This window comes from Salvelinus namaycush, chromosome 1 (assembly GCF_016432855.1).
Source record: "Salvelinus namaycush isolate Seneca chromosome 1, SaNama_1.0, whole genome shotgun sequence".
Classification (NCBI taxonomy): Eukaryota; Metazoa; Chordata; class Actinopteri; order Salmoniformes; family Salmonidae; genus Salvelinus; species Salvelinus namaycush.
In genome coordinates this window covers 14,667,819-14,692,819 of record NC_052307.1, presented here as the reverse complement: position 1 = coordinate 14,692,819, position 25,001 = coordinate 14,667,819, and the positions used below count along the sequence as shown (strand labels likewise).

General features: G+C 41.7%; 1 protein-coding gene across 1 annotated transcript in view; it reads right to left on the bottom strand.

Moving 5' to 3' along the window:
- fibcd1a (fibrinogen C domain containing 1a) overlaps positions 1-25,001 on the bottom strand; it is a 118,694-nt gene that overhangs the window by 76,823 nt on the left and 16,870 nt on the right. The window contains exons 2-4 of the mRNA XM_039001270.1: positions 12,387-12,872; positions 951-1,110; positions 377-513 (exon numbers count right to left, since the gene is read on the bottom strand). Of these exons, the coding sequence (XP_038857198.1) occupies positions 377-513; positions 951-1,110; positions 12,387-12,872 (783 nt within the window). The remainder of the gene's footprint in view (positions 1-376; positions 514-950; positions 1,111-12,386; positions 12,873-25,001) is intronic.

The following is a 25,001-nucleotide window of genomic DNA, read 5'->3' as shown; positions in this document are numbered from 1 at the left end:
TATATTCACGTCACCAAATAGTTGATTAAAACACACTGTTTTGCAATGAAGGTCTATAGTAGCCTCAACAGCACTCTGTAGGGTAGCACCATGGTGTACCCAGAAGACAGCTAGCTTCCATTCTCCTCTAGGAACATTAACTTCAAAACAACACTATAATTTCTTGTTTTGTCACATAAACTGAAAACAGTGGAACTATTAGAATTTTAGCAACCAGGAAATGGCAGAGCCATTTTTGCATCGTGCGTCTTTATGGGGAATCTTAGCTAATGTTCTGGGAATGTTCCCGGTTTGTTGGGACCATACATAAACATCGTCGTTTCTCCTATGCAACAGCTGGGCGTGACACAGGTTGATACAGGGATCAGACACTCACCGTCCATCCTCCTCCGTCCGTTGTCATGTCACAGAAGACCTGGAAGCCAGCAGGGTAGTGCATGGGAAAGACAGAGTAGATCCCATCCTCCCGCTGACCACTTGCGTAGATATCGCTGCAGTCCCGAGGTCTGGAGCCTAGCGAGATCAGATAGACACTAGATTAACGTTTAAATCCTGGATTTTATCATAGAAATTATTAAATGAAACCAGTGAGCTCCAACATTTTCTTCTCTTAATAGTCAGCCGTCTGAATCTGTCCAGACAGCTTCACTTCATCATGTCCAAATCCTGTACTTAATAGAAATGCAATTTTTTTACAAAAATCATTTGGGGTATCAGAGGTGTAGTATGCGAACATATTTCAGTATGAAGCTGTGCTTTTTTCCTTCTAGTGAAATTGTGAACAATAGCCTTGTCAGGCATATACATCTAGTTGGCCAAACATATGGTTTACTTCAGCTCAAAGGATAAACCATTTCTACAGCTGACATGGTGTAGTTAGGAGATGTCCATGCACTCATTGCCTTTTTCTCCTTCCACCAGCCACCACTGGTGTCCATCCATAGGCCTACCATTGGAGCAGCCTTTGGGCCGGGCACTGCGAACAGGTGCTCTCTGGAGGTCTGCCTTGAACTTGCTCTTCAGGTTCCCTGTCTCCTTCTGCATGGAGTTGAGAGCATCGTTCACTGAGTTCATCACCTTCACCATGTTGATCTGGCTCTCAGACAGCAGCTGGAAACAAACACACAAACATCCCATTGAACACCCACTCGGTAGTTGGAAAAACAACTTAACAACACACACACACACACACACACACACACACACACACACACACACACACACACACACACACACACACACACACACACACACACACACACACACACACACACACACACACAAATTAGATTACATTTCCCTTGACAGACATAGGACTAACAGCAAACCCCACACAATTGGGAGTAAATGTAATTAGAAAAGGGATCTCCCTGAGTGTGAGTGTTCATTCATCAGAATGAGGATGTTTTAGGAAGTCCACAGTAGCCTCGAAATTACTAGACTGGAATCTGAGTAGCGAAACAGAATGTAGGCTTGCAAGACATTCCGGATGGTTGTATGAGGTTAAGTCTACAGTAAGGAGAGGTGACATAGGAACTCTTTGGAGACCCACAATGCCCCGGGGTTGACATTGATGACAGCCGACGGGAGCGCACTTCCTGTGCACATGGTGAAAACATGATCACTCTCTGCACATATTCCCTCCCACATGTCCGTCCCCCCCGTCCCCTCCCTAACACGCTTCTGTAGCAACGACACTTGCCTGTCAATCACGAGTTGGCCTCAAACGACAATGCTGGTATGAAAAATGCATGCTAACCACAAGAGGTGTACACTCCACTCCTCTCTTCTCTGATCTGCTAAAGCCCTCTCTCTTCTCACACAGTAGCAACTCCTACAGCAGTTTGATACTGTACTTTGATACACTGTACTTTGTGAATATAAAACTATGAGCAGAGGTTCCACAGTATGTGTACTTCCGGCAATATGCTGTCTTGTAAAATTGTGGCATGATATATTTTGCTCTAGGATATAATTTGCTCGAACTCTCGGCTTGGAAAACGTGATGTAGGCCTACAATCATCATTTTAAATCATGTGTGCCCTACAACAAAAATAACTATAAATATGACAAGGGGGTGCCAAATATAAAAATTACACTGTGCTTTGAGATTCAGTTATTACCCCTTAATAACTGAAAACACATCCAGAGGTCTCTCCATTGAAATCAATAACTAAATTCCCCCACCTCTCTCTCCTTTCCTCCAAAACGTGTTTCTTATCTCCCTCTGGCTACTATTCTCAACACTGTCAAATGGCTTCCCAGAAAGCGCTGCCTGGAAAGCACAACGACACTCCTCGCATTTACCTGCTACCTTGTATGAGGGAGAAGGCCTCGGCTCTACTCTTTAAATGTCAATTTCGTCTGAGAGTGTTTCTACAGCTTAGGCTTTGGGTCTCCGATACTCGGTGTGTGAATGTAAATGTGACTGTGCAGCAGAGTCGGGCTGGCTGTCAGTGAGCGGATGCCACTTGAAAAGAGGGCAGGGACAAGGGAGGGGGAGAAGTGCCAGCCAGTATTAATTTAACGGCTCGGGTGACAGATGAATCGAGGTGAGTCATGCCTCCTTGATTCCTATGACTTTGCGAGGGTAGAGACGGCAAAGGGCAGAGACGGTTGTTTCTGTAACAGAGGCTATAATCACCCCGGCCCTGATGGAATGTAGCACTGTAGCGACGGACTGGGTATCTATCGCCTGTAGTGGTCGTTCTAATGAGGTTACTTTGATAATAAAGTGACGATATGCAGCAGAGCTCTTGCAGGGCTGTGAATTCCCAGCAGGTAGTCAACTACTACAGCACCACCTCTAGTCCTTTTTTTAAGGAGATCGAAATTCCAATTCCCTTTGGTATTCCATTATTTAGGACAGCGTGGTAGAAAGGAGATAAGGAGACAGATGCAGAGGGGGTAGTTAGATAGGAAGGGCTCAAATAGGTTTATAATTCCTGGGGGATATGGTCTAAAGTCAGCAGCACTACTGTACCACTAGACCAGACTCTGGAACCATCCACTTCTACCACAACTGTTTACAAATGATGCCCTGCTAATAATATATGCGACTTTTATTGAAAAGCGACTTAAAGTCATGCGTGCATACATTTTACATATGGATGGAATCAAACCCACTACCCTGGTGTTATAAGTGCCATGCTCTATCAACTGAGCTAGAAAGGACCGCAAAGCTAGTTTCACAGCCCCTATACCTCACACTCCTTATGATACCATTTTTGCTTGCCATAGCAACCTACAAAGTTCGACTAAGCTAACATATGGAATTGTTTTGAGATGTTCATACCAAGGAACATTTAGATATTTGATTTGGAATTTTAGGACCCCTTTAGTTATAATATATATATATATAACATTTATTTGATGAAACATAGAATTTGTCCTTAGTGCTAATAGCCCATAGAAACACATTGAATAACAGATTCATACATGGAGAAACAGATAAAACAGTCATAAAATAAATCAAAAGGTAGTTTGTTTTGAAGTGTTTGTCCTATATCTGAAGATCAGGAAATTATATATATATTTTTAAATGTAACCCCTTTTTTTAGGCACTAAACTATAGTACTTCCATAAACAAAATACTTCCCTTAATTTTTTTTTACTGGTACTTGGCTACCTTCAGACGTGTCTTGTGAGGCTAGTGGGCGTCTTAGAACAAAACAACCAACATGTAAGAGTCTCATATTTCCATAGACGGGTCATAATAGATTGGTTTAATCTCATGGTTATGACCACGTCACAGCCATGATAAAAATGTCTCAACACATGGTCTCTAACATATTATTGCTTAATTATGACCTACGTAGCTGTTTTGATTCCCCCTGATAAAGGGTAGAAAAGACAGTAGGTTAGAAAAGTCTCTTTTTCCATTTTGTAGTTGTATCCAATATTACAGAAGTAGAGTGAGTAGAGAGGTATGAGGTATGAGAGGAGATACAGACAAAGACTTTCCAAAAATATTTGTTCTCTCTGGCAGACCTTAAAGGCCCAATGCAGCCGTTTTATATCATTAACCATGTTTCCAAAAAATCACAACAGCTATGATGGAAACAAGTAGTTTTGGTACAATTTTGTAAATGCCCACAGATAATTTGTTCGTTTGACATGGTGGGATCTTTTTGTGTCTGTAAAGTTAATTATGTGAGAACTGGTGGTGGAAACGCCTTTATGCGCAAAAATTGATATAATAACCATCATATCGAAGTAAACTTGGAGTCACATGATAATATGGTGTGTGGTTCTCCCACTATGACTTGGGAAACCATGCAGTTTATTAGGCTACAGATTAAATAAGTTATGACGAACTTCACATGGTGGTGAGTGTGCCCGGTGATGAGCTTGATGCTCCTTTCCAATACATTTTGAGGATCTTCTTCTGGTGACATTATGATTGAAGCTTGACTGCCGTTCGACAAATAAAAATTCTCGATCTTACCCATTATAATCTCATAATGTACAGTAGCCTACCTGCACTGTATCTGTGAGCTGTTGGCTAGAGTGCAAGTGCCAAGACCAGTGTAGGCACATTTGCTATTTAATGCAACCGTTTTTGTGACAAAACTATCGGCAGAGCTGAAAATGCGATGGAAACACATTGAACTTTAGATTTTTATTCTGGAAATGAAAACATAAGCGAAAAAGTTTATTTTGTGTGTAATACATTATCACGCACAGACTTTTATCCACAACAAGTCCGTTTGGTGGAAACACACCACTGCTGTGAAAATGGCATATTTTCTTTATGCGAATTCTAGAATATTCACATGAAAATCTGTCACCGATTGAATGGTAACCAATCGGTTACTACTGTAATAGATTTCCATTCAAAATGGCTCTTTTTTTTGGGGGGGGGGGCCTTTTAGCCAACAAATATTTCTCAAGCAAGAATTTTGCTAGGACTGCGTGTGGTCTGAGTGGGGAGGGAACATTTGAAAACAGCTGTTTGGAACTCGCTTTGTTATTGGTCTATTAACCATGGAAAAGCCCAAACTCCTGCCCATGAAAACCTGCTGATTAGAAGGTCCTGTGTAGATTGTATTTTCAACCAGCAACTATCAGGAAATAACACTGATCAAATGTTTTCACACTTCTACAGTGTTGGTTTCATCAGCTGTCGTACAATATGATATTAAACACAGGAACAACATCATTTTGACCACAATAGGCCTTTAAAAGGTTTGACAACTGGGCTATGGAAGACTGTTATTGTCTGCATCCCGACATACAGTACTCTGGTGCAATTTAGGCTCTAGTTACTGTTGAATGGATCTTGACGATTTGTTGCTTTGTATTTTGCATTTCTCCTTCTGCTACTACAGTATCATATGAACAGTATCCTACAATATGTAGCCTATAGTATAAAGCATTTTGTATTTTCCACGCAGGTGGTGTGTGTATTGAGATAATGAGGGGGCTATAGGGTGTCTTCAGGCCTCATTAGTGACAGGGCTCCTGTGCAGAGTCAGGCTCCCAGGGTTACATTGCCATCCGGGTTTCAAAGGCACTCAGAGGACACATACTTAGCATATCACCATTACCATTCAGTAGGAGATGAAAGCTCCTCTATTGATTAGAGAGGGAAACAACAGCATTGAAAATGCATGATAAATGCCAATAGTGCAGCAGCTTCACCTGACTCATTCACCATGAATAATCCCCTTTTTGATAGGTGTGTGAGGGATCATTGATATCCTGTTCTGTATACGTGTTGGGTCCTCAGTTAAGATTCTTCCAAATCACTCTCGAATCAATAGTGACAAAAACAAAATATGTAGTGTGTGAGACTCACTCAACCAATGAAAAGACAATTTGGTAATCGCAAGTGAAAATGTCCCTGTGCTATGAATACAATTTATGGTGTGTTTATTCTTTACCCCATGAAAAGAACCACTATGAAACACGTTTATGACAAGATAAAAGTACCTAACCTTGAGCCTTCTTCAGCAAATAAATATTCACATTCTATACCGTGAGTGTATGTATCCGTCCCCTGGTCGATCTAAAGCCTGCTGGAGGCAGAGCAGCCCCTGGGATGTGACTATAGCTTCTTCTCTAGGTTATCACCTCCCTAATGGGACTCAAGTGTAATTTTTTTTCTTGTGAGAAAATATAATAAAAATTGACTGATCTGAACGGTGCTAAGAAAAGTCCACTGCGCATTAACTCATACAGTAGGTCGTGTTCATTAGAGGAAAATGGACTGTGTTGTAAAGAGTTTTGAAACGTTTTCAATTGAATGCCCTAATAAACACACCCACGTTGATGCAGAGTTTAAAATGACACTGGTTACACCTCTATCCACAGAGTTGACAAGCAAGTCTTACAATGGCCGAGCAACAGCAGTCGGACTTAACAACAGGCCACAAAAAAACGATATACACTATGTTACGGTAAATGTGTACAGACAGTGTTATTGTCTTCCTGATCCAGGACAAATCGGATTACAATGGTGTATTTTGTATTAGTGAGAAACTCACAGTGATAATGGTGTGTGTGTGTGTTTAAATGTGTGTGTGTGCTTTCAACAAATGTTAACACGGGTACTTGAGAATGAACTCCTCCTGCTGTCAGGCTGCCAGTGGGATATTGCAGATTTCATTTAAAACAAATGTCATTCTTATCACGCTGAGGATTGATCAAATGCGTGAGTTTGAAATAAGTGCTGATGGGAATAAACTATCTGTTCATATCAAAATAGCAGAACGGACAAGTTGTCCTCTATTACTAACAGTATACAGTACTAGTCAAAAGCTTGGACACACCTACTCATTCAAGTTTTTTTTATTTTTTTTATACTATTTTCTACACTGTAGAATAATAGTGAAGACATCAAAACTATGAACGAAAAAAGTGTTAAACAAATCAAAATATATTTTAAGTAGTTAACCTTTTGCCTTGATGACAGCTTTGTACACTCTTGGCATTCTCTGAACCAGATTCATCTGGAATGCTTTCCCAAAAGTCTTGAAGGAATTCCCACATATACTGAGCACTTGTTGGCTGCTTTTCCTTCACTCTGCGGTCCAACTCATCCCAAACCATCTCAATTGGGTTGAGGTAGGGTGATTGTGGAGGCCAGGTCATCTGATGCAGCACTCCATCACTCTCCTTCTTGGTCAAAAAGCCTTTACACAGCCTGGAGGTGTGTTGGGTCATTGTCCTGTTGAAAAACAAATGATAGTCCCACTAAGCGCAAACCAGATGGGATGGCGTATCGCTGCAGAATGCTGTGGTAGCCATGCTGGGGGCAGGTGGGACGGTTGTGTCCCACCTGGCCAACATCCGGTGAAATTGCAGAGCGCGAAATTCAAACTACAGAATTATAAATATTTAACTTTCATAAAATCACAAGTGTAATACATCAAAATATAGCTTAACTTCTTGTTAATCTAGCCGCTGTGTCAGATTTCAAAAAGGCTTTACGGCGAAAGCACACCATGCGATTATCTGAGGACAGCGCCCCTCATACAAAACCATGAAAAACATATTTCAACCAGGCAGGTGCGACACGAAAGTCAGAAATAGCGATATAATAAATGCCTTACCTTTGACGATCTTCTTCTGTTGGCACTCCAAAAGGTCCCAGTTACATCAACAATGGTCCTTTTGTTCGATAATGTCCTTCTTTATATCCATAAAAACTCTGTTTCGCTGACGCGCTTCAGTCAATAATCCACCCAGTTTCCCTCCATCAAAATGCATACAAAATGAATCCCAAACGTTACTAATAAACTTTTCCAAACAATTCAAACAACGTTTATAATCAAACCTTAGGTACCCTAATACGTAAATAAACGATAAAATTTAAGACGGAGAATCGTTATTGTCTTTACCGGAGAAAAATACCAAAGAACAAGCTCTCATTCACGCGCGTGGAAACACTACAGCCAAAATGGGAGCCACCTCGAAAAACTACAATTTCTGGCTCATTATTCCAAAAACCAGCCTGAAACTCTTTCTAAAGACTGTTGACATCTAGTGGAAGCCCTAGGAACTGCAATCCGGGAGGACTTCTCCTTTATAATAAAAGTGACAGCCATTGAAAATAGTGGTAGGCTGAAGAACAAAAGAAAATTGGGATGGTTTGTCCTCAGGGTTTTACCTGCCATATCAGTTCTGTTATACTCACATACATTATTTTAACAGTTTTAGAAACGTTAGAGTGTTTTCTATCCAAATCTGCTAATCATATGCATATCCTAGCTTCTGGGCCTGAGTAACAGGCAGTTTACTTTGGGCACACTTTTCATTTGGATGTGAAAATACTGCGCCCTACCCAAGAGAGATTAAGTGTGCCTTGAATTTGAAATACATCACTGACAGTGTCACCAGCTTAGCACCCCCACACCATCACACCTCCTCCTCCATGCTTCACGGTGGGAACCACACATGCAGAGATCATCCGTTCAACTACTCTGCGTCTCACAAAGACAAGGCGGTTGAAACCAAAAATCTCAAATTTGGACTCATCAGACCAAAGGACATATTTCCACCCGTCTAATGTCCACTGCTCGTGTTTATTAGCCCAAGCAAAGCAAATCTCTTCTTATTGGTGTCCTTTAGTAGTGGTTTCTTTGCAGCAATTCAACCATGAAGGTCTGATTCAAGCAGTCTCCTCTGAACAGTTGATGCTGAGATGTGTCTGTTACTTGAACTCTGTTAAGCATTTATTTGGGCTACAATTTATGAGTCTGGTAATGCTAATGAACTTAACCTCTGCAGCAGAGGTAACTCTGGGTCTTCCTTTCCTGTGGCAATCCTCATGAGAGCCAGTTTCATCATAGCGCTTGATGGTTTTTGTGACTGCACTTGAAGAAACTTTCAAAGTTCTTGATGTTTCCCTATTGACTGACCTTCATGTCTTAAAGTAATGGTGGACTGTCGTTTCTCTTTGCTTATTTGAGCTGTTCTTGACATAATATGGACTTGGTATTTTACCAAATAGGGCTATCTTCTGTATACCACCCTTACCTTGTCACAACACAACTGACTGGCTCAAATGCATTCAGAAGGAAAGAAATTCCACAAATTAACTTCTAACAAGGCACGCCTGCTAATTGAAATGCATTCCAGGTGAATACCTCATGAAGCTGGTTGAGAGAATACCAAGAGTGTGCAAAGCTTTCATCAAGGCAAAGGGTGGCTACTTTGAAGAATCACAAATATAAAATATATGTTTAACACCTTTTTGGTTACTACAAGTGTTATTTCATAGTTATTTCATAGTTTTGATGTCTTCACTATTATTTTACAATGTAGAAAACAGTAAAAATAAAGAAAACCCTTGAATAAGTAGGTGTCCAAACTTTTGACTAGTACTGTATATACAAAAGTATGTGGACACCCCTTCGAATGAGTTGATTCGGCTATTTCAGCCACACCCATTGCTGACAGGTGTATGAAATCGAGCACACAGCCATGCAATCTCCATAGACAAACAATGGCAGTAGAATGACCTTACTGAAGAGCTCAGTGACTTTCAATTTGGCACCATCATAGGATGCCACCTTTCCAACAAGTCAGTTCGTCAAATTTCTGCCCTGCTAGAGCTGCCCCGATCAACTGTAAGTGCTTTTATTCTGAAGAGGAAATGTCTGGGAGCAACAACGGCTCAGCCGTAAAGTGGTATGAATCATGTTTCATCATCTGGCAGTCAACGGACAAATCTGGGTTTGGCGGATGCCAGTAGAACGCTACCTGCCCCAATGCATAGTGCCAACTGTAAAGTTTGGTGGAGGAAGAATAATGGTCTGGGGCTGTTTTTCATGGTTTTTAAACTTTTAGGCTATTATTCAAACCAAAAACCTGTAAAGAGTAAATACAGTGCATTCGGAAAGTATTCAGAACTCTTGACTTTTTCCACATTTTGTTATGTTACAGCTGTAACGTCTGCTTCCAACTCACACTCTCAAACACGTAGATCCCCTGAACACAGCTCACTTTCCAGCCCACTTTCCAACTCACACTCTCAAACACATAGATCCCCTGAATGCAGCTCACTCTCCAGATCCCAATCACCTGATTTCTGATCACCTGTTCACACACCTGTATGTCATTATCACACACTATTTAGTTCACTTTGCACCCCATCATTGTGAGGTATTGTTTGTATTGTGACACACTTCTATTCGGAGCGCTGTTTTTCACGTGATTTAAATCCTCCCGTGTATGATAGTTTTTGCCTGCCTTACTAACGACGCCTTTTGCCTATTCCCTGCCTGTACTTTAGCCTATCGGATTTCCTGTTACCTACCTATTGCCTGATCTCCCGGACTACGTTACTAGCCTTTTCCCTACGTGTACTGTTGCCTTTTTGGACCCCCTGTGTATGACCTTTTGCCTGCCCCTGGAACCAGCTACCTGCCTACTCCAGTGGTCCTTTACAAATGCGCCCTGCGCTTGAAACCAGCTCTCTGTCTCCCATCGTGTTCATTACAACAGCCTTATTCTAAAATGGATTTTAAAAATAAATGTGTCATCAATCTACACACAATACCCCACAATGACAAAGCAAAAACTGAAATATCACATTTACATAAGTATTCAGACCCTTTACTCAGTACTTTGTTGAAGCACCTTTGGCAGCGATCACAGCCTAAAGTCTTCTTGGGTATGACGCTACAAGCTTGGCAGACCTGTGTTTGCGGAGTTTCTCCCATTCTTCTCTGCAGATCCTCGATCGGGTTCAAGTCCGGGCTCTGGCTGGGCCGCTGAAGGCCATTCAGAGACTTGTCCCGAAGCCACTCCTGCATTGTCTTGGCTGTGTGCTTTGGGTTGTTGTCCTGTTGGAAGGTGAAGCTTCGCCCCAGTCTGAGGTTCTGAGCGCTTTGGAGCAGGTTTTCATCAAGAATATCTCTGTTCTTTGCTCCATTCATCTTTTCCTTGATCCTGACTAATCTCCCAGTCCCTGCCGCTGAAAAACATCCCCACAGCATGATGCTGCCACCACCATGCTTCACCGTAGGGATGGTATTGACCAAGTGATGCTTGGGATTCAGGCCAAAGAGTTCAATCTTAGTTTCATCAGACCAGAGAATCTTGTTTATCGTGGTCAGAGTCCTTCAGGTGCCTTTTGGCAAACTCCAAGCAGACTGTCATGTGCCTTTTACTGAGGAGTGGCTTCTGTCTGGCCACTCTACTATAAAGGCCTGATTGGTGAAGTGCTGCACAGATGGTTGTCCTTCTGGAAGGTTCCCCCATCTCCACAGAGGAACTCTGGAGCTCTGTCAGAGTGACCGTCAGGTTCTTGGTCACCTCCCTGACCAAGGCCTTTCTCAGTTTAGCTGGGCGGCCAGCTCTAAGAAGAGTCTTGGTGGTTCCAAACTTCTTCCATTTATGAATGATGGAGGCCACTGTGTTCTTGGGAACCTTCAATGCTGCAGACATTTTTTGGTACTTTTCCCCAGATTTGTGCCTCGACACAATCCTGTCTCGGAGCTCTACGGACAATTCCTTTGACCTTATATAGACAGGTGTGTGCCTTTCCAAATAATATTCATCCAATTGAATTTACCACAGGTGGACTCCAATCAAGTTCTGGAAACATCTCAAGGATAATCAATGGAAACAAGATGCACCTGAGCTCAATGTCTAGTCTCAGCAAAGGATCTGGATGCTTATGTAAATAAGGTATTTATGTTTTTTATTGGTAATACATTTGCAAAAGTTTCTACTGTAAAAAACTGTTTTTGCTCTGTCATTATGGAGTTTTGTGTGTAGATTGATGAGGAATTGTTTTCATTCAATACATTTTAAAATAAGGCTGTAACCTAACAAAATGTGGCAAAAGTGAAGAGGTCCGAATGCACTGTATCTATCTAGAACCTAAATGGTTCTTCGGCTGTCCCCATAGGAGAACCCTTTGAAAACCCTTTTTTTGGTTGCAGGAAGAACCCTTTTGGTTCCAGGAAGAGCCCTTTTGGGTTCCATGTAGGACGCTTTCTACAGAGGGATCTACATGGAACCCAAAAGGGTTGTACAAAAGGGTGCTCCCTGGAACCAAAAAGCATTCTCCTATGAGGACAGAGGAAGAACCCTTTTGGAACCCTTTTTTCCAAGAGTGTATGAGTTTCATGAGCATATGCAGCAGTAGAGAAAAGCAGTGAATGGTAACTAGCAGAAGGTTGACCAGAAGGTTGGTGGCCTAAATGTCAGGTGGAGAATAGTGCAGTTATGCCTTTGAGCACAATACTTAACCTGGATTACTTGAGTACAGAACATACTCTGCTAGAAAAATCTAAAATGGGACAGTTGTGGAAGTGACTTTGGATGAAAGACACCACTAAGCAAAGTAACCATTAAACTCCCACTTTCCCGGGGTCAGATGAGGAATGGGGCTTTGGGGCCTATGGGGCGTTGAGGGAAGGTGGGAGTACCTGGATAAGTCGACCTTGCTCCGTTTGCAGAGTGTTGAGCTCTTGTCCCAGGTTCCCCTGGCCTCGCCTCAGAGATTCGTACTCCAACCTGAGCTGGCTGGCGTGGGCCGAGAGCTTGGCCACCTCCTCAGCCAACTTCACCAGCAAGGCTCGGTCCTGGCCCTTCACTGACTTTAGGCTTGTGTCATGGTCGGTCAGCGAGTGGAGCAGCGAAGTCTGCACACCCTCCAGCCGCAGGAAGTTGTTGTTGTAGTCGGGGCAGTTGGGGTCGATGAAAATGTTGATGCGTGAGCCGTCGCCCCGCTCGACCGTCACCAGGGCGTTGCCCTCATCCTGGTTGGTGGAGATGAGTGGGGGGCCGTTGTTAGTGCCGGGGGGCGGGGCTTGGTAGTGGTTCATGAAGAGGATGGTACCCGTTGCCGTGACGGCCAGGAGGACGGCCACGAAGAGCATGATGGTGCACAGGAAGTAGCTACAGCCCATCCTCTGGGGAGAAAGGAGAGAGACCCAGAGAGGAGAGAATAGCATTAGATTAGGTCCCACTTTAAATAAACAATTTATACTGGCTTTATAGAGCATTCATCAAGGCTTCATAAGAACTACATAGATTCTTCACAAATAATTTATACATTTATAAGTACGATTTTTTAAATAAAAATGTAATTGTCTGACTTATTTTTATTTTGCATAGCACAGCTCTTAAATTAGAATAAATTGGTGTGGCAGCATATGTATTGGTCATGTGTAAATGTTGCTGTTTATATGTTTCTTTATCTTATTCTACTTGCCACAACACAAGTTCATTCTGGAAAAATAAAGTAATTCTATTCTATTAACCTTTTGTAGTTGGTTGGCTAAATACTGATATCTATACACGCCTTATAAAGGGTTTATATGAGCATCCAGAATAGAACACACCAGTGAAGGAACAGTACCTAGATAGATTCTTAGGCTGAATATTAGTATGAGATAAGTGTGTGTAACATACTCAAACTTTCGTGCATACACTACATAGACATCAATATGTGATTTATAAATTACAAATAACATATCTCAGGTATGGCCTTCAAAAAGTGAGAAATAGTAAAACCACTGCTTATAGAATGCACATATTGTGCATATTGCGTAGGTTGTGACAAAATGTGCTGTATAATGTCATTTTGATAGATTGTCTGAAATACTGTACATGATTTCCCTTTCGACTTGTGAATAAATGTTGATTGAGATGTGCAAACATTCTTTAGGATCCAACCTTGTCTCAACGAATCAGATTGTTACCCACATACTCATAGAAAAGCACTCTAACCACTAGACACATAACAATCCTTACACACAGACAATTCTGACATTTTTAAATTTACTAAACATACCATTGACATCCATTGTCATAGAATATGAAAATAAATAAGAACTACAATAGGGTTTCCGTGATCATGACATAAGTGAAATTAAAAATGAAGATATACGAGGGGCAAAGACTACAGCTCAGGAACCCCTGTCACTGCCATGTTGAATGCCTTGTTTTATAGTTTATTTTTCAAGGAAAAAGCGTTCCCCTCCTGCTGTTTTTCAAATCCCATTTAAATTTGCTTCTACTTGATAGGAGAGACTGCTCCCTCATGTGATCCCAGAGCGATGTTTTCATGCGTTTTCCTTGTGCATTCTCTTACAAACACTACATACTGACAGCTACAGCACTACTGCAGTGAGTGGACATACAGTAGCATTGTATTTGTGAGTGGGGCCTACAGATGTAGGATCTTAATTTGAGCAATTTTTTTACAGCAGGAAAATAATCTTGCAGCAAAAGGAAATATGAATGAATATGTGGATTATAATTAATGGACATTTTAATAGGGGTTGATACCTTTTTATAAGGGCAGATCAAGCCTGAAATGCCAAAATAGAAATTAGAAACTTGACAAGCCTTTTTAAAACTCAACTACACCACAAGTTTGCATTTCCTGTAGTGCAGGAAAATTCTCATCAACAAAAAGGTGATCAAATTAAGATCCTACATCTGTACATGCTCTGTCACTACTGCATTACCAAGAGCATGGCATTAATGTCTGCTCCCTCCTACAGTATATACTGCCTCCTAGTAATGCATGTACTATATAAAGTTACCCAGCTCACAACATTTGGCATGGGATGTCATAATGACGTCATTTTGTGGTTGTAAATTGGTTTTCTGGTTGCAGAGCCGTAAAATGACGGGATTAAAACCAGGTAACGATGTCAATCATGAAAAAAATAAGACGATCTGGGAAGGATGTCGGTTGTTATCTGATAACCAGATTGCTACCAGTTAAGAATGTGTTTTTCATTTCATCAGTTTACATTCAACCTGACCATGACGTCATAAAAGACGTCAGAATTACATCATTGCTGCCGGTTTTGCCCGCTGGGCACGGCATCAGAGAGGAAATGGGAAATACAGCCAGTCATTGAATTAGTGCCACTGCTGCAGTGGAGCAACAAGGCCTGGCCCCTCCACAGAGTGTGGAGCTACTTACTATCCTCCACAGCATCCTCTGCAGGCATTGTCATATTTATTTTAAAGACAATTAATGTTCACAAAGGATCCCAGCTTACTGCGCCATGCTGCACAAGAGGAAGAGTCCCCGATCAATTTGTTACACCAAAGCAACAATGCCGCCTGTCTGCAAGAATTATCAGCCTTTCACACAACACCAAAGCAGCCACATAAGAGGTGTGTGAGTGTGTGTGTGTGTCTCATCAATCTCTTTGTGTGCACTCTTCTCCACAGGCATTTGAAAGCGAGGCAAGTAGTCACCTCTCATATCCGATTCTGCCGTGGTGCCCTTGAATCGTCAAAGCAAGACAAGTCTGCCCAGCATTCAGAGAGAGTGAGAGGGTCCTGATGCTGTACCACTGCTAGTCTCCACGGCACACGACAACGTCAAAGCTGCCGCTCATATCTTGGCATCTCTGCCACCTCTGGCCCTGTTTGGCACCGAGGTTGGGATTGAAAAAGCACACTCTGCCGAGCACAGACAATATTTGAGAACAGCTTTTATATGTCCATGCAGCAGAGAGAAAAGCTCACTGGGAGAACAGGCATGGGCTGCACCAGCAGTGAGCTGTCGAACACAATGAGCCCCCCTTATTCCTCTCCTCCATCCCTCCACCTACCCTTTCTTCTATCTCTACTCTGCCTCACCTCTCCTTTTCATTCCTCTCCTCTCTCCTGTTTCACCTAGTGTAGCCAGACAGGGCCCAGACAGGCAGTGACACTGAACACCTCAGGACTAGGGGAGGTCACTGCTACTGACTCACACAGGAGACAGGGGGTGACAGCACTACTGATCACTTCTTTGGACTGTGAAAGGCGAAGCGTCAGGTACTCACAATGGAATTGAGCCTAACCTCAAAGGAAGGGACATTTTGAGGAGGACCTGTGTTTTTTGTGTGTAAATATTGTGGTGGGTTTTACTGTCATTTTTTTACACCTCAAATAAGTCTTAGAATTAAGGACAGATGAGAAAACAGAGACTGGCAAAAATATTAGAACTCTGTCATGTCATAAGATTATTGTCATATACAGTACCAGTCAAAAGTTTGGACACACCTACTCATTCAAGGGTTTTTCTTTATTTTTACTATTTTCTATATTGTAGAATAATTAGTGAACACATCACAACTATGACATAACACACATGGAATCATGTAGTAACCAAAAAAGTGTTAAACAAATCTAAATATATTTTACATTTGAGATTCTTCAAAGTAGCCACCCTTTGTCTTGATGACAGCTTTGCACACTCTTGGGAATCTCTCAACCAGCTTTACCTGGAATGATTTTCCAACAGTCTTGAAGGAGTTCCCACATATGCTAAGCATTTGTTGGCTGCTTTTCCTTCACTCTGCAGTCCAACTCATCCCAAACCATCTCAATTGGGTTGAGGTAAAATGACTGTGGAGGCCAGGTCATCTGATGCAGCATTCCATCCCTCTCCTTTTTGGTCAAATATCCCTTACACAGCCTGCAATCCAGATGGGATGGCATGTCGCTGCAAAATACAGCAGCATAGCACCTTGCATCCCACTGCTGGCTTGCTTCTGAAGCTAAGCGGGTTGGTCCTGGTCAGTCCCTGGATGGGAGACCAGATGCTGCTGGAAGTGGTGTTGCAACAGCGGTTGGAACCAAAAATTGGTTCTTTGCAGCAATTTGATCATGAAGGCCTGATTCACACAGTTGCCTCTGAACAGTTCATGTTGAGATGTGTCTGTTCCTTGAACACTGTGATGCATTTATTTGGGCTGCAATTTCTGATGCTGGTAACGCTAATGAACTTATCCTCTGCAGCAGAGGTAACTCTGGGTCATGGTGGTCATCATAAGAGCCAGTTTCATCATAGCGCTTGATGGTTTTTGCAACTGTACTTGAAGAAACTTTCAAAGTTATTGAAATTTTCCAGATTGACTGACCTTCATGTCTTAAAGTAATGATGGACTGTAGTTTTTCTTTGTTTATTTGAGCTGTTCTTGACATAATATGGACTTGGTCTTTTACCAAATAGGGCTGTCTTCTGTTTACCACCCCTACCTTGTCACAACACAACTGATTAGCTCAAACGCATTAAGAAGGAAAGAAATTCCACAAATGAACTTTTAACAAGGTACACCTGTTAATTTAAACGATGTCCAGGTGACTACCTCATGAAGCTGGTTGAGAGAATGCCAAGAGTGTACAAAACTGTTATCAAGTCAAAGGTTGGCTACTTTGAAGAATCTAAAATCTAGATTTGTTTAACACTTTTTTGGTTATTACATGATTCCATATGTGTTATTTCATAGTTTTGATGTCTTCACTTTTATTCTACAATGTAGAAAAACCCTGAAATGAGTAGGTGTTTCCAAACGTTTGACTGGTACTGTATGTATGGTATCAATACTATGGGAGATGATATCGTCCACCTTCCCAAGTGGTAGTGCTGAGCGATTAAACTACATTTAGTTTTTTGGTGGGTTGTTAAACAACTAATTGACCGATGTCGATTCAATTACTAAAATTCCATTTAGTAATTTTTTGGGATGAGCTCAACATGCCGTTTCTCTGGAAATTAAGTCAAAAACTATGTGGCACGCTTGGCTGAGTGGAAGTTGTAATTTTCATTAGGCATATATTCAACCTAGTTCAGTGCATAAATGTGGTAATTAACTACAATGACCATAATACATTGCACCTGTTCTTTCGGGCCACGGGCAGAGACGGATAAACACACAGACCATATGAGACCGTAATAATAATAATAATAATCAAATAATACCGTAATAATAAATTAATAATCAAACCAAAACTGAACCGACCTCTAATATCCCATTCGCTAGAGATGATCATTAAGAATGAAGTCAGATGCTTTTGGTAGCTGCAGTGTAAAGTGCATTCAGAAAGTTTTCACACCCCTTGACTTATTCCACATTTTGGTGTGTTACAGTCTGAATTTCAAATGGATTAAATTGAGATTCTGTGTCACTGGCCTAAACACAACACCAGATAATGTCAAAGTGGAATTATGTTTTTAGAATTTTTTACAAATTCATAAAAAATGAAAAGCTGAAATGTCTTGAGTCAATAAGTATTCAACCCCTTTGTTATGGCAAGCCTAAATAAGTGCTGGAGGAAAATGTTCTGAACAAGTCACATAATAAGTTGCATGGACTTACTCTGTGTGCAATAATAGTGTTTAAGATGACTTTTTAACGACTACTTCATCTCTGTACCCCACACATACAATTATCTGTAAGGTCCCTCAGTCGAGCAGTGAATTTCAAACACAGATTCAACCACAAAGAGCAACTATTGGTAGATGGGAAAAAATAAAAGCAGATATTGAATATCCCTTTGAGCATGAAGTTAGTAATTGCACCTTCCTAACTCAGTTTCCGGAGAGGAAAGAAGCCGTTCAGGGATTTCACCAAGAGGCCAATGGTGACTTTAAAACAGTTACAGAGTCTAATGCCCGTGACAGGAGAAAACTGAGGATGGATCAACAACATTGTAGTTACTCCACAATACTAACCTACAGTTGAAGTCGGAAGTTTACATACACCTTAGCCAAATACATTTAAACTCAGTTTTTCACAATTCCTGACATTTAATCAGAGTAAAAATTCCCTGTCTTAGGTCAGTTAAGATCACCACTTTATTTTAATAATATGAAATGTCAGAATAATAGAGAGAATTATTTATGTCAGCTTTTATTTCTTTCATCACATTTCCAGTGGGTCAGAAGTTTACATACACTCAATTCGTATTTGGTAGCATTGCCTTGAAATTGTTTAACTTGGGTCAAACGTTACGGGTAGCCTTCCACAAGCTTCCCACAATAAGTTGGGTGAATTTTGGCCCCTTCCTCCTGACAGAGCTGGTGTAACTGAATCAGGTTTGTAGGCCTCCTTGCTCGCACACGCTTTTTCAGTTCTGCCCACAAATGTTCTATAGGATTGAGATCAGGGCTTTGTGATGGCCACTCCAATACCTTGACTTTGTTGTCCTTATTAAGCCATTTTGCCACAACTTTGGAAGTATGCTTGGGGTCATTGTCAATTTGGAAGATCCATTTGCGACCAAGCTTTCGCTTCCTGACTGATGTCTTGAGATGTTGCTTCAATATATCCACATAATTTTCCTCCCTCATGATGTCATCTATTTTGTGAAGTGCACCAGTCCCTCTTGCAGCAAAGCACCCCGACAACATGATGCTGCCACTCCTGTGCTTCATGGTTTGGATGGTGTTCTTCGGCTTGCAAGCCTCCCCCTTTTTCCTCCAAAAATAACAATGATCATTATGGCCAAACAGTTCTATTTTTGTTTGATCAGACCAGAGGACATTTCTCCAAAAAGTACGATCTTTGTCCCCATGTGCAGTTGCAAATCGTAGTCTGGCTTTCTTTATGGCGGGTTTGGAGCAGTGGCTTCTTCCTTGCTGAGCGGCCTTTCAGATTGTGTCGATATAGGACTCGTTTTACTGTGGATATAGATACTTTTGTATCTGTTTCCTCCAGCATCTTCACAAGGTCCTGTTATTCTGGGATTGATTTGCACTTTTCGCACCAAAGTACGTTTATCTCTAGGAGACAAAACGCGTCTCCTTCCTGAGCGGTATGATGGCTGCGTGGTCCCATGGTGTTTATACTTGCGTACTATTGTTTGCACAGATGAACGTGGTACCTTCAGGCGTTTGGAAATTGCTCCCAAGGATGAACCAGACTTGTGGAGGTCTACAATAATTTTCTGAGGTCTTGGCTGATTTCTTTTTGATTTTCCCATGATGTCAAGCAAAGAGGCACTGAGTTTGAAGGTAGGCCTTGAAATACATCCGTTCATCTCCGTACACCTTATATTGACACAAATGATGTCAATTAGCCTATCAGAAAAAAAGCCCTTACATCATTTTCTGGAATTTTTCAAGCTGTTTAAAGGCACAGTCAACTTAGTGCATGCAAACTTCTGACCCACTGGAATTGTGATACAGTGAATTATAAGTGAAATAATCTGTCTTTAAACAATTGTTGGAAAAATTACTTGTGTCATGCACAAAGTAGATGTCCTAACCGACTTGCCAAAACTATAGTGTGTTAACAAGAAATTTGTGGAGTGTATGTAAACTTCCGACTTCAACTGTAAATGACAGAGTGAAAAGTAGGAAGCCTGTACTGAACATTTTTTCCAAAACATGCATCCTGTTTTCACTAAAGTAAAACTGCAAACAATTGGCAAAGAACTTAACTTTATGTCCTGAATACAAAGCGTTATGCTTAGGGCAAATCCAACACAACACATCACTGAGTACAACTCTTTATATTTTCAAGCTTAACGGTGGCTACATCATGTTATGGGTATGCTTGTCATCGGCAAGGACTTGGGAGGTTTTTTTTTGAATAAAAAGAAACAGAATAGAGCTAAGCACAGGCAAAATCCTATGAGGAAAACCTGGTTCAGGCTGCTTTTCACCAGACACTGTGTCACGTTCGTCATATGCATTGGACCAAGGTGTAGCGTGGTATGCGTACATTCTTCTTAAATAAAGAAAGAACACTGAACAAACTAACAAAACAACAAAACGAACGAAACGTGAAACTATATGACATAGTGCAGACAGGCAACTAAACATAGAATAAGAACCCACAAACACCAAAGGGGAAATGGCTACCTAAATATGATCCCCAATCAGAGACAACAATAAACAGCTGCCTCTGATTGGGAACCATATCAGGCCACCATAAACATACAAATACCTAGACCTACAAAACTCCAGACATACAAAAACCCTAGACAATACAAAAACTAGCGTAATCCACCCTAGTCACACCCTGACCTAACCAAAATATAAAGAAAACAGAGATATCTCAGGTCAGGGCGTGACACACTGGAAGACAATTTCACCTTCTGTAGGAAAATAACCTAAAACAAACAGACAAATATACACTGGAGTTACTTACCAAGATGACATTAATGTCCATGATTGGCCTTTTTAACATTTTGACTTAAATTGGATTTAAAAAATCAATGACAAGACTTTAAAATGGCTGTCCAGCAATGATCAACAACCAACTTGACAGAGCTTAAAGATTTTTTTAAAGAATAATGCAAATATTGTACAATCCAGGTGTGCAAAGCTCTTAAAGACTTTCCCAGAAAGACACATAGCTGTAATCGTTGCCAAATGTGATTCTAACATGTATTGACTCAGGGTGTGACTACTTATGTAAATTAGATATCTATGTATTTCATTTTCAATTAATTTGCACACATTTCTAAAAACATGTTTTCTGTTTTTCATAATTAAATCCATTTTGAATTTAGGCTGTATCACAACAAAATGTGGAATAAGTAAAGGGGTATGAACACTTTCTGAAGGCACTGTATTCGCCTGCACAAGGCCAGTATATATGCTTGTACTACATAATGCTGATCCATGCTATTTGGGAGGCTATCAGGCTATTCATTGTCAAGCGATGGTTTAATAGCTCCCAGATCACAACTCAGCCTGAAACACTACACACAATAATCCACTTGAGCAGATAACCTTGGATCTGAGCAATTCTGAGCTGTGGCCCTCACTTAAACAGAAAATGCTTGTACTCAGGATGTCTTCAAGTGCATTACGGTTTTCTATGTGGAGGGTGTCAGAGCGGAAGCTAGGGTACGTATACTGTGAATAGAGTGGCATTTCAGACACAGCCTATGTGGAGGGAGGCAGAGGGGAAGCTAGCTCAGATCTCTGCACCATTAAAAAGAGGCAGGGAAAATAAAGGTCATGACCCTCTGGTGTGACATGAGCAGGGGTGCTGGCCTTAATGGTGTACCCATGCTATGGGTACAGGGAGGGCGCACAGGGTCCAGGATACGTGTCTCATGCTAAAAGCCTGGCACCAAATCAAAAACCTTGCCGGCTGGGAATTACGAGGCTGAAGCAGCAGCAATTTAATTTCAGTACTGTACATGCCAAAAAGGCCTGGTTCGAGCACACACACACACACACACACACACACACACACACACACACACACACACACACACACACACACACACACACACACACACACACACACACACACACACACACACACACACACACACACACACACACTCGCAGGTTGATATTTATTGGGAGACCTCGTACTGGAGGCAGCTCTAAAGGCTATCATTAGCTGGCACAGCCACAAGGTCGTACAATCTGATTTTAAACCTAACCCTAACCCTAACCTTAACCTTAATCATACTGCTAACCTTATGCCTAACCCTAACCTTAAATTAAGACCAAAAATCTATTATTTTCATGCATTTTTATGATATATAGTACATTTTTGACTTTGCAGCTGGGCCATCTAGTGGAAGTTTCCCAACTTTGCCTCCAGGACAAGATTCATCCCAATAAATGTCAACCTGGCCACACACCAACACAAAGAGATGCAGTTAGTTTCAGAATGTGTGGCAAGGAATAAGTTAGTCCAAAATATTTCAAAACTACAAACACTGTTTTTGGGTCAAATCATTCACTAAACCCTAAACCTCAACTAAATCTTGTAATGAGTAACATGGAAATTGAGCAAGTTGAGGTGACTAAACTGCTTGGAGTAGCCCTGGATTTTAAACTGTCATGGTCAAAACATGTTGATACAACAGTAGCTAAGATGGGGAGAAGTCTGTCCAAAATAAAGTGCTGCTCTGCCTTCTTAACAACAATGTCAACAAGGAAGGTCCTACAGGCCTTCGTTTTGTCGCAACTGTTCAGTTGTGTGGTCAGCTGCCACAAAGAGAAACCTTGGAAAATTACAATTGGCTCGGAACTGGGCAGCACGACTGGCCCATAAATGTACACATAGAGCTAACATTAATAAAATGTACAAATTTCTCATGGCTCAAAGTGGAGGATGGATTGACTTCGTCACTACTTGTTTTTATAAGAAGTGTTGACATGCTGAATGCACCGAGGTGTCTGTTTAAACTACTAGCACACAGCTCAGACACCCATGCATACCCCACAAGACATGCCACCAGAGGTCTCTTCACAGTCCCCAAGTCCAGAACAGACTATGGGAGGCACACAGTACTACATAGAGCCATGGCTACATGGAACTCAATTCCACATCATGTAACTGAAGCAAGCAGTAGAATTAGATTTAAAAACCAGATAAAAGTACACCTTATGGAACAGCGGGGACTGTGAAGACACACACACACACACACACACACACACACACACACACACACACACACACACACACACACACACACACACACACACAGGAACAGAAAAACACATACGCACACACGAGCTAGCACACGCACTCTACACACAGACAGTACATTATAATATTGTTGTATGGTGGTATAATACATTTTGTATTGTAGATACCGTGCATTAGGAAAGTATTCATACCCCTTCAATTTTGCCACATTTTGTTACATTACAGCCTTATTATAAAACGGATTACATATGTTTTTTTCCTCATCAATCTACACACAATAACCCATAATAACACAGCGAAAAACAGGTTGTCACGCCCTGACCATAGATTGCTTTGTATGTTTCTATGTTTTGTTTGGTCAGGGTGTGATGTGGGTGGGCATTCTATGTTGTTTTGTCTAGGTTGTCTATTTCTGTGTTTGGCCTAGTATGGTTCCCAATCAGAGGCAGGTGTCAGTCGTTGTCTCTGATTGGGAGCCATATTTAGGTAGCCTGTTTTCCTTTGTGTTTTGTGGGTGGTTGTATCCTGTGTTAGTGTTTTCACCATACGGGACTGTTTCGGGTTGTTTGTACTTTTGTTATTTTCGTTCAGTGTTCGTTTTTGATTTATTAAATATATCATTATGGACACTTACCACGCTGCGTATTGGTCCTCCTCTTCTTCCAACCACGACGAGCATTACACAGGTTTAGAAATTTCTGCAACTGTATAAAAAAAACTGAAATACCTTCCTTACATAAGTATTCAGACCCTTTGCTTTGAGACTCCAAATTGAGCTCAGTGTAACGATGTGCGCTGAGAGTCGGGAAGCAAGTTCAGGGAGTGAGTGTTTTAATAAATAAACACAACATAATACAAAATAAGAAACACGAACAACGCACAGACATGACACGAAAACAGAAACAATAACGCCTGGGGAAGGAACCAAAGGGAATGACATATATCAGGGAAGTGATGGAGTCCAGGTGAGTCTGATGACGCGCAGGTGCGTAACGATGGTGACAGATGTAAGCCATAACGAGCAGCCTGGTGACCTAGAGGCCGGAGAGGGAGCACACATGACACTCAGGTTCATCCTGTTTCCATTGATCATCCTTGAGATGTTTCTACAACTTGATTGGAGTCCACCTGTGGTAAAATGTATTGATTGGAAAATGACTTGGAAAGGCACACACATGTCTATATAAGGCCCCCCAGTTGACAGTGCATGTCAGAGCAAAAACCAAGCCATGAGGTCAGAGGATATGTCCGTAGAGCTCCGAGACAGGATTGTGTCGAGGCACAGATCTGGGGAACGGTACCAAAAAATGTCTGCAGCATTGAAGGTCCCCAAGAACACATTGGCCTCCATCATTCTTAAATGGAAGAAGTTTGGGACCACCAAGACTCTTCATAGAGCTGGCCGCCGGGCCAAACTGAGCAATCGGATGAGAAGGGTCTTGGTCAGGGAGGTGACCAAGAACCCAATAGTCACTCTGACAGAGCTCCAGAGCTCCTCTATGAAGATGGGAGAACCTTCCAGAAGGAGAACCATCTCTGCAGCACTCCACCAATCAGGCCTTTATGGTAGATTCTCTGGTCTGATGAAACCAAGATTGAACTCTTTGGCCTGAATGCCAAGCGTCACGTCTGGAGGAAACCTGGCACCATCCCTACAGTGAAGACAAGTACAGAGAGATCCTTGATGAAAACCTGCTCCAGAGCGCTCAGGACCTCAGACTGGGGTAAAGGTTAATCTTCTAACAGGACAATGACCCTAAGCACACAGCCAAGGCAAAGCAGGAGTGGCTTCGGGACAAGTCTCTGAATGTCCTTGAGTGGCCCAGCCAGAGCCCGGACTTGAAACCGATCAAACATCTCTGGAGAAACTTGAAAATAGCTGTGCAGCGACGC